Source organism: Ochotona curzoniae, unplaced genomic scaffold (assembly GCF_017591425.1).
Source record: "Ochotona curzoniae isolate NIBS_2020 unplaced genomic scaffold, NIBS_Ocur_1.0 contig_1302, whole genome shotgun sequence".
NCBI lineage: Eukaryota > Metazoa > Chordata > Mammalia > Lagomorpha > Ochotonidae > Ochotona > Ochotona curzoniae.
The window spans coordinates 8,773,839-8,787,202 of NW_024465035.1; the positions used below are offsets into that span (position 1 = coordinate 8,773,839).

The 13,364-nt window shown below is 38.5% G+C and overlaps 1 protein-coding gene across 1 annotated transcript in view; it reads right to left on the reverse strand.

Annotated features, from left to right (window-relative positions):
* Window positions 1-13,364, reverse strand: part of ZNF385D (zinc finger protein 385D) — a 216,017-nt gene that overhangs the window by 53,198 nt on the left and 149,455 nt on the right. Inside the window, exon 4 of the mRNA XM_040965263.1 lies at window positions 4,602-4,764. Within this exon, the coding sequence (XP_040821197.1) occupies window positions 4,602-4,764 (163 nt within the window). The remainder of the gene's footprint in view (window positions 1-4,601; window positions 4,765-13,364) is intronic.

The following is a 13,364-nucleotide window of genomic DNA, read 5'->3' on the forward strand; positions in this document are numbered from 1 at the left end:
ATCTGCTTACTCTGTGTGTGTGTGTGTGTGTGTGTGTGTAGCGGACACAAGTTTTCACAAGTGTATCTGGATCAAGAATTTTACCTGCCTAATACTGCAAGGATAATATCATTCATCTTGATTTCTCATGCACACACGCAAAGAACAGAAGATAATATTTTCTGTAATTTCCATGTCATCTTGCATATATAGGTTCTCATTCCTGATTCACTACACAGATGAGTCATGTTCAATATAAGAGCTGGGAATTTTTTATTCTCCATCTGAATTTCCCTTCTCTTTCATTCTCTAAGATCTGCTTCCTGCACACACTGCCGGTGCTTATCCCACCTCTTGAGTAGGGAACACTTGATAAAATCTCTTTCTTTGACCAATCTGAAGCATGTTATGAGCTAGTGCTAAGAAAAAGCCCTTCAGGCATAAATGGTCTCACAATGGTGCTTCAGCTCCTGCCTCTGGATGCATACAGTCGGAGCCTTTATCCGGAGAGTAATTGTCCCAGGAAGTTTTGTGTAGGAGAATGGGTCAGGCAAGAAAGATCCCAGGAGCCAGCACAATTTCCACCAAGGAAAGAGGGACATTTATAAACCACTGCAGCAGATCTATAAGAGCTGATGGAAATGGGTCCCTTTCCAAATGATTTTATATTGCCTCTTACACTTGAACAGAGCTAGAGATTCATAACACAAAAGCATTCCCATTTTCCTGAAAGAAAATGTGCACTGAAGAGACCCCAGGGACAGACGTTAAAGGCAAGACCTTGAAAGTACCACAATATGTGTGTTTATATATAATAAAAACTATACTGCATCACATATATGTTACCTAATAAAATATAAGGCATATGTGGCTTTCAAGCCAAGACCAACTTGTATTCTGTAGATTTTTCCACTTGCTGATACTTGTTTGAAAACTAAATCAAGAAAACCAACTCTTTCCATCTTTTCTATGAATGGAAACCAAAGCTATTTTGCACTTGTCTTCCACTGAAATTCTTTGCTTTCTAAATCACACTGAGGATGGCTTATCTCAAAAACTAAATTATTTCTGCACTACCTTTATCACCTGTTCAACACGGCAATCTCTTGGCTTCTACCTAAACTAGAATGCAAAGCAAACAACAACAGTAACAAAATAAAACAAACAAAACAAAAAACCTCCAATCCGGATGTGTGTATCTTGCATGGACCTGATTTAAACAGTTTTAATTCAGGAGGAAAATGTGCAGGGAAGAGTCCCCCTGTGTGACATTAGGCTGACTTATACCCATGGGCTTTGGTTTACTGATGTGTTTGTTTTTAGTGGCTGACCACCATTTCATTGTTTATAAGTGCATTTTAATTAACACCTTGAAGACAATAATTAATTCAGTGCAATCAAGCATTCCTTAGCTTTCAAAGATCTCAACAATTGATGCAGAAGTATTTCACGCCGTCTTGGCAGCTTTGAATCTACTAAATACATCTCCAGATGACAATTTTACATAAAAAAGACTGAGTCACAAGTAGAAACTGCAAATGTGAATTGGAATTTGGTAGTTTAAGCTGGTGAATGTATTTACGAATCACAGAAAACTTAAAAAGAGAGCTATGTACCCTGCCTGTGGCCTGGGAAAGCAGTCGAGGACGGCCCAAGGCTTTGGGACCCTGCACCCACGTGGGAGACCCGGAAGAGGCTCCTGGCTTCGGATCGGCATAGCACCGGCCATTGTGCTCACTTGGGGAGTGAATCATCGGACAGAAGATCTTCCTCTCTGTCTCTCCTCTCTGTATATCCGCCTTTCCAATAAAAAAAAAATAATAAAAATAAATCTTTAAAAAAAGAGAGAGCTATGTAATAGGAGGGAGAAATGTTCTCAGATTTTACAATTAGATGACTCAGAAAAATCAAAAATGCGCAATAAGCTAATTAATTGCTGACTGATGATCATGGGAGGATTACTAGAAACATCAATTGCTCAAGCGACTACAGCAGCTCGAAAATTAAAACAAAAATACAAAAAAACTGCCTTATTAAAACTTACAGCTTAAATTTGATGGCCTGTATCACAGAACATTTTGGATTAGTAGAAATCCCTGCTTCATGGAAAATCTATACACAAATATTGAATTCTGAAGTTTCACTGTGCTTCAGTTCAAAAATAGACACAAAACTGATTACATCAAGCTTTAAAAGGCTTTGCTTATCATCCTTTATATAAATCGTATTGTATAAAGAAAAGTGAATAAAAGGATTAACCAGGTATAGTTTGTTCTCTTAAGGAGCACGCTGTGTGCTAGTAAGAGAGGACAAAGAGTGTTAAACTGTATTTTAGCCAGAGTAGCACAGACTGTTCTCACGGGCTTTCATTGACAGAAGGATAAAGAATAAAAAAGTACCTCCAAGAGAGAGATTTAGCAGTGCATCGTAAGAAACAAGCGATAATAAGAAAGGTGTGTGTGTTTGGCAAGGAATTTTGCAGGTGAGCAGGAAGACAGAGGCTTGAAAGCCTAAGTTGTGATGACAGCATGATCAGCTGTGACATCCTACACAAAAGTACATTGATAATTTCTAACTGGTGAAGTGATATGATTTATGAATTGTGCGGTATAAACCGGGCAGTGGCATGAAGAAGATGGTTGTCAAGACACACGTGCAATGAAAAACTGCCTTGCATGTTGGACAAGACACAGATCATCCAGGTCAGGCTATGACGAGAATCAACATGTAGATACAGCAAAGGTGTTTTCAAGGAATGGAAGGGGAACTGGATTGCAATGACTCAATGTGTTGATAAGAAGCAAAGACTACTAAAAGTTTTCAAATCTGAACGATAGACTAGAAACAAAACCACCAAAGGTGGGATGGAGGGAAAGTCAAGGATGAAGGTGAAGATATGAAACTTGTTACCGGAAATACTGATCCTGGCAAACGACCCGAGTAAAGGAGTGAAGGCAGAGGCCAGGGAGGAATGTGTATTTACTGTTCACTAACATTTCCATCCTGTCCTTGAAATCAGGCCCGGACATACGCTGTATCAGTGAAAGTTCAGAGAGCTGTTACGTGTTACTTCCATAAGCTTTAAGAGCCTGATGATTCAATACCTTAGTTTTTCCTTTTCCCTAGAATCGGTAATGAACAGCTCTTGACTGTTTCATCAGTCTGGCCCTCGAGTTAACACAGCATGGAGAGAAAAAACACAGCTGATATATGATGTGAGTGAAAAAAAAAAAAACATAATTGTTGCAAAGTCTACTAGGATTTGGAGAGTGCTTATTACTGTGATGTGATTTAGCCTGTCCTGACTCTTGTAAGATGTGGGAATGGATGAGATACGCCAAAAAAAACCAGAAGCAAAGAAAGAATATAGGATGGCCTCACACAAAATCAAACACTTGTAATTTCAAAGAACAGGGGGAAAAAAAAAGAAAAAAATCATTATGTGTGCCAAGTTATCTTGATAGTGAGTTCTTACAATTTTCCTGTTTTATTTTCTGAATAAATATTCAAAAAAAATCTTGCTAGATCAAGCAAATTATCATGACTGCGTTTAGAAATACTTGTTCTACAACTATACAGTAATCAATAGCAGCTATATATACATATATACATAGATAGATACAGATATATATATATAAACTGAGTGTTTACATTATTTTAAAGATATTGGATTAATTATTATAATTCTATGATACAGTGCCATAGGTCCTGGGATTTCCACCTTCCCCCCCTCTCCCAGTCGCTTCTGTCTTCCGCTAATTTTGCCTTTATTATTACAACGGAAAGTCCTTCATGTAAAATATTACTTTTGTCTATATATTTCTCTTTATGCAAATAAACCAACCCCAAAGTCTCATTGTATCACAAGAACCTAAATTAGGCCTTCATGTCAAGGAGCATGCACCTGCCTAGAGATGATGCACCATATGTGGTATTGTTTATGAAAACTGGCGTAGGAGAACGCCAGTGGATTCTCCTGCTGTGAACGTATGAGTTGTTTTCAAGAACTATCTCAAGGGGCCATTCAGAAACCATTATTTCTCCGCAAAGGCTCTGTTAGGAAGAATAATTGGCATCAATAACACTTACCTGCGTATGCAGAGGGAAGGTTATCCAGCCATAACAAGCCCTGGATCACACAGCCACTACTTAAAACAATGCAATGTTTGGAAATTGATGAGAAGAAATCCTGTCAGTATTAATGCCCTTACTGGGAGCTTCTTGATTCATTTGGCACACTTGGCCATGCAGTCACAGCTGCATCGAATCCACCATGCAGTCCTCAGCCAAGGCGCTGCATACAAGATGCAAACAATACATGCTGACAGACATATGTCTCAAATAAGATTTCAGGGAACGTGGCTTCAAATACTCGCATGACTACGATGTTCCTCCACAAAAGCCACGAGAATCTCCAAATGCAAAACTTGCAAGTGACTAGCAAGTTTCGTTATCTCTCAAGGGCTTAGGGGAAAATGACAGGAAACGCTTATCATTGTACAGCAAAAACATGGCTCAAGCATGAATCAGTTTGGCTGGTATGTACATCAACAGACAGGAGGTTAGACAAGGAAGGAAACCCCCACGCACAATGAGGACAACAACAAAGATCGTTGCTTAACCTGTTTTGTCAGAGCTGGTATTGATGGTATTGGTAGTGATGGAGGTGAAGGTAGTCTTTGCGCTGTCCTTGGCAGTTATTGATTTCTGCTTATTTTTCATGGCTTCCAGTGCTTTGAGCTTCTTGGCATGTTTCGTGCCTTTGTAGTGGGCCGCAGCCTGGCTCTACAAAGGAGAACAAAATGAACCATGCAATCAGGCTCATTTCTCTAAATTGGCATTCTCTGTATTTATTGTTGCAAATACAGATTCCCTTTCAATAACAGGTACCGTTCAAACTCATGCTGGCATTGACCAGGCCATGGGGTTTTTAGAATGATGCTAGAAAGCAGTGGGACTCGTGATCAAGAATCTAAGGACAGAAGGAAGAAATATCCCATTACCTCTCTTAAGAGAAGTGTAGCTGAACACTAACCCATCAACATTTTCTTTCAGGAGTAGGAAAAAAAGTTAAGAAGTTATACCTGTTTCTCTTTTTGTTCTGATGTAGAAAAATTGGGCTCCCAAAGATTAAGAAGACCCTAGAAAAGAGTGCATCTCATTTCCATGGGTCAGAAGGTGTGTTTTCTCTTCCTACAACGTGTCTGATTAATAGAGTGCTCAACAGGTGACTACAAGGAAAGTTTCACACCGAACAAGGGAATTGGGCACCCTGCAGTCTGAGATTGAAGCCTGGGAGCTCAAAAGCAAATATACTGCCTAAGTCTAAATGGAGTACATGGAAACTGGGCAATTTTCTGATTCTTTCTTTCTCCCTGCTTCCAACAGAGGGTAGTCTGAGAGCAATTCAAGGAGTGTCACTCTTTCAACACATTCATTTTTCACACCCTGGTCCTTGTCAGAAGGAACCAGTATGTTCTGACCACCTATTGGGGCCAAAGCAACTCTTTTGTGTGTGCCTTCTAAGATCTTTTATTTTTTTGACAGTGATATGCATTTTCCAAAAATTATGTTTTCTTCACTTTTTTGTGTGTATGGGGGTGGGAAGGGAGAAACTAGACAGTCTGCTCAAGCGAGGTGGGTTGGGGGCAGGTAGGGAGCGCCTTAGATCAAGAGAATTTTCTAGGTCAAAATCTTAAAAAAAATAGTCTTTTCACTGAAAATAAAACTCAAGAGAGGGATATTTTCAGTAGATTGCTCATCACTTCTTACTACTTATTTAAACGAAACATTCCATTATACCTGAAAAATATTAATCTTGTTGTCTTTTTCATTACAGCAACCATGGTAGGTAAGGCATTGTAGGATATGTTGTAATAAACAAATAACCCACAGCTTTATTTGCATCATTCTGACGAGACAGTCTCAAATAACTAGGTACCCTTATTGAAAGAACACTGGACAAGGAAATTGTATATTAGAAACAATTTGAACAGACTCTTCACGATCATGCATCGGTTACAAATTTTTGAACAACATGTAACATCAAAAGACAGAATATGAGTCAAAAAAGGAAGTTAAGACATGCTACAGTTAATTGAGGAATCAGTGCGAGATGTGATTGGTTTGATTCCAGATAGAGAATGACACTTTGATGAATAAACTTTACTCTTTTATTGCTCCCCTAATTCTCCATCATAATGTAAGTCCCATAACCATGTGTTTTAAGAGTCATATGATATATTCAGTTAAATCCGCGTTATAGCTAGTCATCCTCTTTAAGCAATTGACTTCACAGATTCCCTAAAACAAAGTTCCTTTCTTCTCTCCCCGCCCACTATTCCTTCCATTGGTGATAGAAATGAACATTTTACACACAGTGTATAATAAGAGACTGTCTATACTGACAATGTTATCTCCATTAACACTTCGAAGTATACATTCAAAGGACCTCAAGAAATCTGCATTTTCAGTGTCATTTCAAATTAAATGAGATTTGACCTTAGCAAATAACAGGATTAAATGAGTGTTATTATTTTTTGGAAAGTAAGGCGTTAATTCCAAAATAGTCCCCAGAACTTAGGGGAGTACATACACCAGAAAACAAAACCAAAACCTCTTGGTACATGTACAGGCAAGCCGACGCCCTAGAAAGAGAATGCTTGCAGGGTTTGTAGGAAGAAGGGTGTGACAAAATGACCATTCATTGGTGGAAGCAAATTGAGACACCTGCTATCTTAAAATGCAAACAACATGAAGATTGTCTTACATCAGAGAGAAGCTATGACATTTGTCCTTTTGGAACTGGCTTATTTCAATACAAAACAAATATGAATATGGGCAAACCATTAGACACCTATGTTCTCATAGATGAACTGTACACTGGAGACTAATATCCCAGGAAGTGAAGATACCTTGCAGTATCCATCTCTACTCCTGAATAAAAGAAGTACTCAGAATGAATCAGTTAAATATACCTTGACAGTATGAGATTGGATGTCATACACCTTTGCCTATATCTAAGAACACCATGTTACATTTGAACAGCAGAATGTTACAGTTGTAACTATTACTAAAGGATTAAACTACTGCAATACTGTGGGAAGAGGGGCAAAGGGGGAGAGAGGAAGGGAAAGGAAGAATACTTATGCCTATAAAATAATATCATAGAAAATAATAATACCAATAAAAAATGCAAATGACAATAACAGCAGAAACAAAGTGTATACTCACTTGCTCCTTGGTTAATAGTTTCAAAGCACTCTGAAAAGTTATTTTCATTATACATTATGTGATTTTCTAAAAGAGGCTGTTAAGCTTCATGCAAATTTAAAAAATAAAAGCATCTCTAAAGTGCAGAGATACCTCGATGTGCAAAGTTCAGGGGAATGGAGGTAGTAAGGGAGAATAGCAGAAGAAATCAATGTAATTGTGCTGATGTAAGATATATGATTTGGGTTCCAGGCAGGGATGCAGTCTGACAATCTAATGAGAATAGGTTAACCCTTACACATAGTAAACATCTTTATCCCTGAGTGTATTTAATGATTGCAGAAATCATTGTTCTTGTACTGCTCCTAGTACCATTCTTTCAAATCTATGAATATTGATTTTCTGACTCTTGGTTGGCTCTGATTCAAGTATGTCATATGTAAGGTATGTAAAACAAGAAAGTCAGCCGGCTCTTGTTATACCATTATGCCACGTGAACGGGAAGGATAGAAATCCAGCCGTTTATTCTTTATGTGACTGTGAAGAAACTTTCAGCTTAGCAAGGGTCCTGCTGCGACATTTATACAAAGCAGCCCTCGACCAGCGTTATCTCTTTGAGCCTCCTCTCTTCAACTCTGGGCATAAAGGTGCAGGATGATGATACTGCATATTCCCTCCAGGAGTGTCACCTACACCTTATTATTCCAGCTCTTAGATTCCTGGGAGCACTGATAAACAAGCAAATGGCTATCCCTTACTCCAGAATGATTAACTATGTAGGTGCATGACTTCATATCAGAATTCTGTATTTCAGAACAATAACAGAATTGCGATACATACACAAGTGAGAAAAATCAATCGGAATTGGACGTCAGCAGTTTAAAGAATGAGTGTAATATTAGGACCTTCCGTAACAAAAAGAATACTGAAGTATTCCTGAAATAGCGCTTGACACAGTGGAATCCAGTGTCATCCTACAGGCAAGCACTAACGTTAAAGTTCTGCATCCATACTCCTGTGGAACATCATGGTGCTGTTTTAGAGGTCATTTCCATGTCCTCATCTTTGGGAGCATTCCAGACTTCAAGCTTAAAATTTTACCTTCAGTATTTCAAAATAACTTTCAGTTTAAGTGTAATTGAAATTACAGGCTTGATTAAATATTCTTAAGTAACTATCATTTGAGAGATGGGTTTTGTGATTTGAAAACACATCATGGTTATTTTGCTTAAGAGGTTTATTTAGGAATTATCATTATTCTGTAAAATTCACTGGAAATTTAACATTCAAGCATTAATTTGCTCCATTAGCACCAATGTCTTGTAAATTTCCACCTACAATTCTTTTATGCATCTTGCCTTACCTTCTTAAAAACTAGGAAATTTACTATAATTATATACATATACCAAAATTTGCATTAATCTTCTTGAATGCAAATGATTTCACAACTACAAAAATGGTCTTTCTTAATTTGTGGTATCATAATTTTATCACGTACTGAATTTTTATTAAAATAAAATTATCAGATTGATGAGATTTTGGATATACTACCCCAAAATATGACCATTGCAGCCAAGAATACCATCTCAATTATGCCTGACTGGCATGAGAATAATTTTGAACAGACTGTCATATGTAAATAAAATAAAGGCTCTAAAAACAGAGTTTTCAATTTTTGTTAGTCACTCTTTGAGACATGTGTGTATAAAAGAAAGCATTCCCTTCTCAACTCCAAGAAAAGGTGGAAGAGGTAAGTTACCAGAGATTCCTGTGGTAAATGTTGTGGTAGAGCGGGTTAACAGTTGATTAAACTGGATCGGGACGCCCACATCTGATGTCAAAGTACTTGGAATTGAGTCATACTTGTACTACCCTTCCAGCATGTAGCAAATGTACTCACAGCAAGGCAGCAAAGATTGCGTGTGTACTTGGATTCCTGCCATCTCAGGTGGGAGACCCATACGATGCTCCTGACTCCTGGCTTCAGACTGGCACAGTCCCAGCTGTTACAGGCATTGGGGGAGTGAAGCAACTGAGGAAGGATCTGTCTCTATCCCTCCTCTGCTTCCCTTCGCCCTCTCTCCTCTTCCTCTATTATTCTGCCATCCAAATTAAAAAAAAAACTTTTTATAAAATTTATTTAGAACCTTTTCAATAAACGAGGCACAGACTTCAACTTTTTATTTTCTTTTTTAACCAAGGATGGGAATTTAAGCTGCAAGACAAAGCCATGTCTTTGAGTTTTACTCTTCAGATCTGTCAGTGTCTCATACATAAATTAAGTTTAAATCTTGATAAAATTATGTTTATTTTACTCTTGTCAATGTATCTTTACAGGGATTGATTCCAGGTAAGAGCTATAGAAGGTAGGAGAAGATTTTCTCTTTCTCTGCAATATTAAAATGCAACACAAGAGAAAGAAATAGTTACAGAAAAATTGTCATCTTGCTTGAAGAGAGGAGAGATCATATTTGAGCCAAAGAAATTCTCTTCTTTGTCTTTTATTAAAAAAATTATCTGTCTTCTTAAATTTTAGCTTCGTCTGTTTTTCCAGAGATGAAGAAAAAAATCAGCTGATCAAAAACGACATAGTAACCTGAACTCTAAGAAACATCCTTGCGAAACAGCAGAAAGAAATGAGCCCAGAAATAAGTTTAACATTTTGATTTATCTCTGTGCAGCTCTCTCCGTATGAACTCTGACAGGATAACGGTAAAAAGATCCATGTCTAACGATCAGGGTGCACTCTACTTGGTCAGTGGTTTGCTAAATAATTTGAGTATCACTTTCGCATTCAATAGTTCAGATCAACTCTCAGCTCTGTTTGCCAGGGGAGTAAGGCACTGGTTCTCCAAGAACAGTCTCCAGAATAGCAGCACATGTATACATTTCAATCAGGAAATTATTAAGAATATAAATTCTCAAATTTTGAGCAACTGAATCAGAAACCATGGGGCTCAGACTTAGCAATGGATGTATTACAAACCTTCCATATGAGTCCGGTGTGTATGTACTGTGTGTGCTGGTGTGTGTGTGTATGTGTGTACAGTTTCGGAACTGCTCATCTTAAGGTGCAACTGCATTTTCTCTTCTTTAATTGATTGTGGCATTCAGAAAGTGATACCCTTGACATGTTACACTTTGGAATACTTTGGCATTACTAGCTTATAAAGGGTTTTCAGATACTCTGTCTCCATGTCTCTCCTTACTACACCTCCCCACCTCCTCCAGGATGACAGTTGTGTGGTAAGGGCTGTTTTAAAATTGTCCCTATCAAACTACAGGCAATTCAGACTGTGAAATGCCACAATCATAAACTCTCTTCCGAGCATTCTAACATTCAGGGATGGTGGACTGCTACCATAGGGGAGGAAACCAAAGGTTAACGCCTGGCTTAGCCAAAGAGATTTCAGCACAGCCTGTTGCTGTTCTTCCGAAGACTGCTACCTGTTCAGATTCAAAGCATCATATGCTCAGAGGCGAGAGAGAGTAAGTCTCTCCATGCTTTACATATTAAAGTCTTGGTTTATAAAGATTGATGAATAATCATTTGACTGTTCAGTGTTTACACATGCACATGTGAACAATGAGCATCATTGGAGAAAAGTGCCCAAAGTTGCTTTACTTAAAAATAAGTAAACATGGAACCTGCATTGTGCTGTAGCAGATAAAGCCACTGTGTCGGCACCAATTTTGAGTCCAGGATGCTTCACTTTCAATGCAACTTCCTGCTCATCTGCCTGGGATGGTAGCAGAAGATAATCCAAGCGCTTAAGTCCCTGCACCCATGTGGAAGACCCACCTGAAACTCTTGGCTCTTGTTTATAGCTTGGATCAGTCCCTGCTATTAATGCCATGTGGGGAGTGAGCCAGCAGAAGGAAGATCCCTCTGTCTCTCCTTCACTGTCTCTGTAATTTTGCATTTTAAATAAGTAAAATAAATACTTTAGAAAAAGTACAAAGACCTCAAATAAATACATTATTGAAAAACGTCCAGCAGGATGAATGAACTGAAAACAGCCCAGGAAACACCCTTAAAAGTCTGAAACCACACTTATACCTGGTTTCCAAGTCCCCATGACTTTTTTCTTTTAGGATTTTCTCGTTCTACCTCCAAGATAATTATTTTGCAGCATGAACTCTGACCTCACTACTTTTACCTTTGTGTTGAATGCTTTGCCATGCTCTAGCTTTCAGGGGCTGCAGGAGCCCACAGCTCTAAAACAACAATCAGAAGAAAACATAAGCTATTTTGTTTTTCTTTTACAGGTACCTAATGACCTGACATGAGAGGTCTTTAGTGATAAAACCACAAACAATGCCTTTCAACTTTTTAAAGAACTGAGAAAAGTCAGAGAAAACACTTTCCCGTACCTACTCAACCAGTGCAGCAGTTCCCGTCAGCACATCACGCACAGCTGAGTACTTCAATGAGTGTGTGAGTGTCCCATTTGCAAATTGCGGGGAGGAATCAGAAATATCGTCCCTGATTCTTCCACGGGTCAGGCTGTTAGAGTTTCGTAGGAGGACACAATTATTTTGTAATGTGACATGTTTTCTCCACCTCTGCTCTCAAACTGTGTCCAACAGCCAACACCCCACCCTAACTCCCAATTTCTGCTGTCTAACAGGACTGCTGGTAGCAAAAATGACAGGAAATTCCTCCCTTGTACTCTCTTGAAGATATATAATATACATATTATATATATATATACGTATGTATGTATGTTTTTTCCAACCTAATGCCCCTTGCCTGGGGCAGTCAGCCTGCCTGTACACCACCTCCTTCATAAAGTTTTGAGGATGCCTGCAGAATAGCTCTTGCGAGTGCTTCAAAGTTTCATGAAAAGATGGAATTAAAAGACCCACTGATTTTGGCACAGCTTTGAAACCTATGTGCAATTCGTCCAGCATATGCACTTTTTCCTTGAGCATTTTAATGTTCCTTCATACGCCGTGGCCGTAAGAAGGGTTAAATATCTGCTGTTGGCAGTGAGAGTATCACACCAGAGAGGAGAACCTGAAATTACACCGCGTTCTATCCCTGGGACCTACTGCACATCTCTAAATAGTTGCCCGTTAAATGCACTTTGAATTAATTTCACGTTTTGATTTTAAAATGGAAAAACACATATGGTGTCTCAATGGATTTTGCATGTGAACAAGGTTCAAGTTAATTCTCTGCCGTTCTTTGGCACTTTGCCTTATTTGTTGAAAACACTTCAGGGGATTTTTATAGCACTTAATGCTGGAAAAGCATCTGGCACAAATACAAACTATTATTTTTTTTCACTGGGATGAAGCTCATCATCGACCACAAATTGTGCTATTTATGAGAACTCTCTCTGCAGCAGAGGATGCAGTGAAGGAAAAATATGAAGATTGTTTTACTCCTAAAAAGTGTGATGAATGAATAACAGGCTTTTCTAAAATCTGAGAAATACAATGAATCATTCTGGTGATGATGCTGTATTTTCAGGCTTATCTGAAAAACCAAACTCTTTCAAATATGGACATGGAAACACGCAGCAAGTGGGGGATGCTACTTCTTTGCTTGTGCTTTTAAGATTTCAAATTAGAAGACCGTATGCTTCACACCAGTATGGAGAAGGAAAATATGGTATCATTGATTATTTTCCCTCCCCAAAATTGCAATATAATACACGCCCTGTATTTGCTGAACAAAAAAAAAAGAATATTTGGGGAAAAGGTTAAATTTTCTCCTTTCCAATTCCAGTTAGAAATGGCTAGTGCCTTATTCCTATGTCTGAGCATCACTTTGGTAGCTGTGGTAATGGGCCTGTCCCAAAGATCACCTCCAGAACGCACACACTACTGACGAGATCCACCAGGTTCTCAATGCCCTGGTTTGTATTGTGTCAGTGTTAAAAGGCCAAAACAGTTCTTGCAACACTTTGGGAAGACTTGGTATGGAGGAAAAATGAGAACAATTTCAGGAATCAAGACCCCCTGAGTGGGCAGAGGTCCTGAATGGTCAATTTGTTCAACAGTTCATTTATTCCACAAGGATTCACTGAATCACTCCTGTGGGTCAGAGACTATTACAGAATTCCTCCACAAAACTGGGCCACATTCACAAATCTTTTCTCTTAAAAAAAAATGCCATGGGCCAAGTGAAACAATATAAAAACAAAATACCTTATATTACTGCT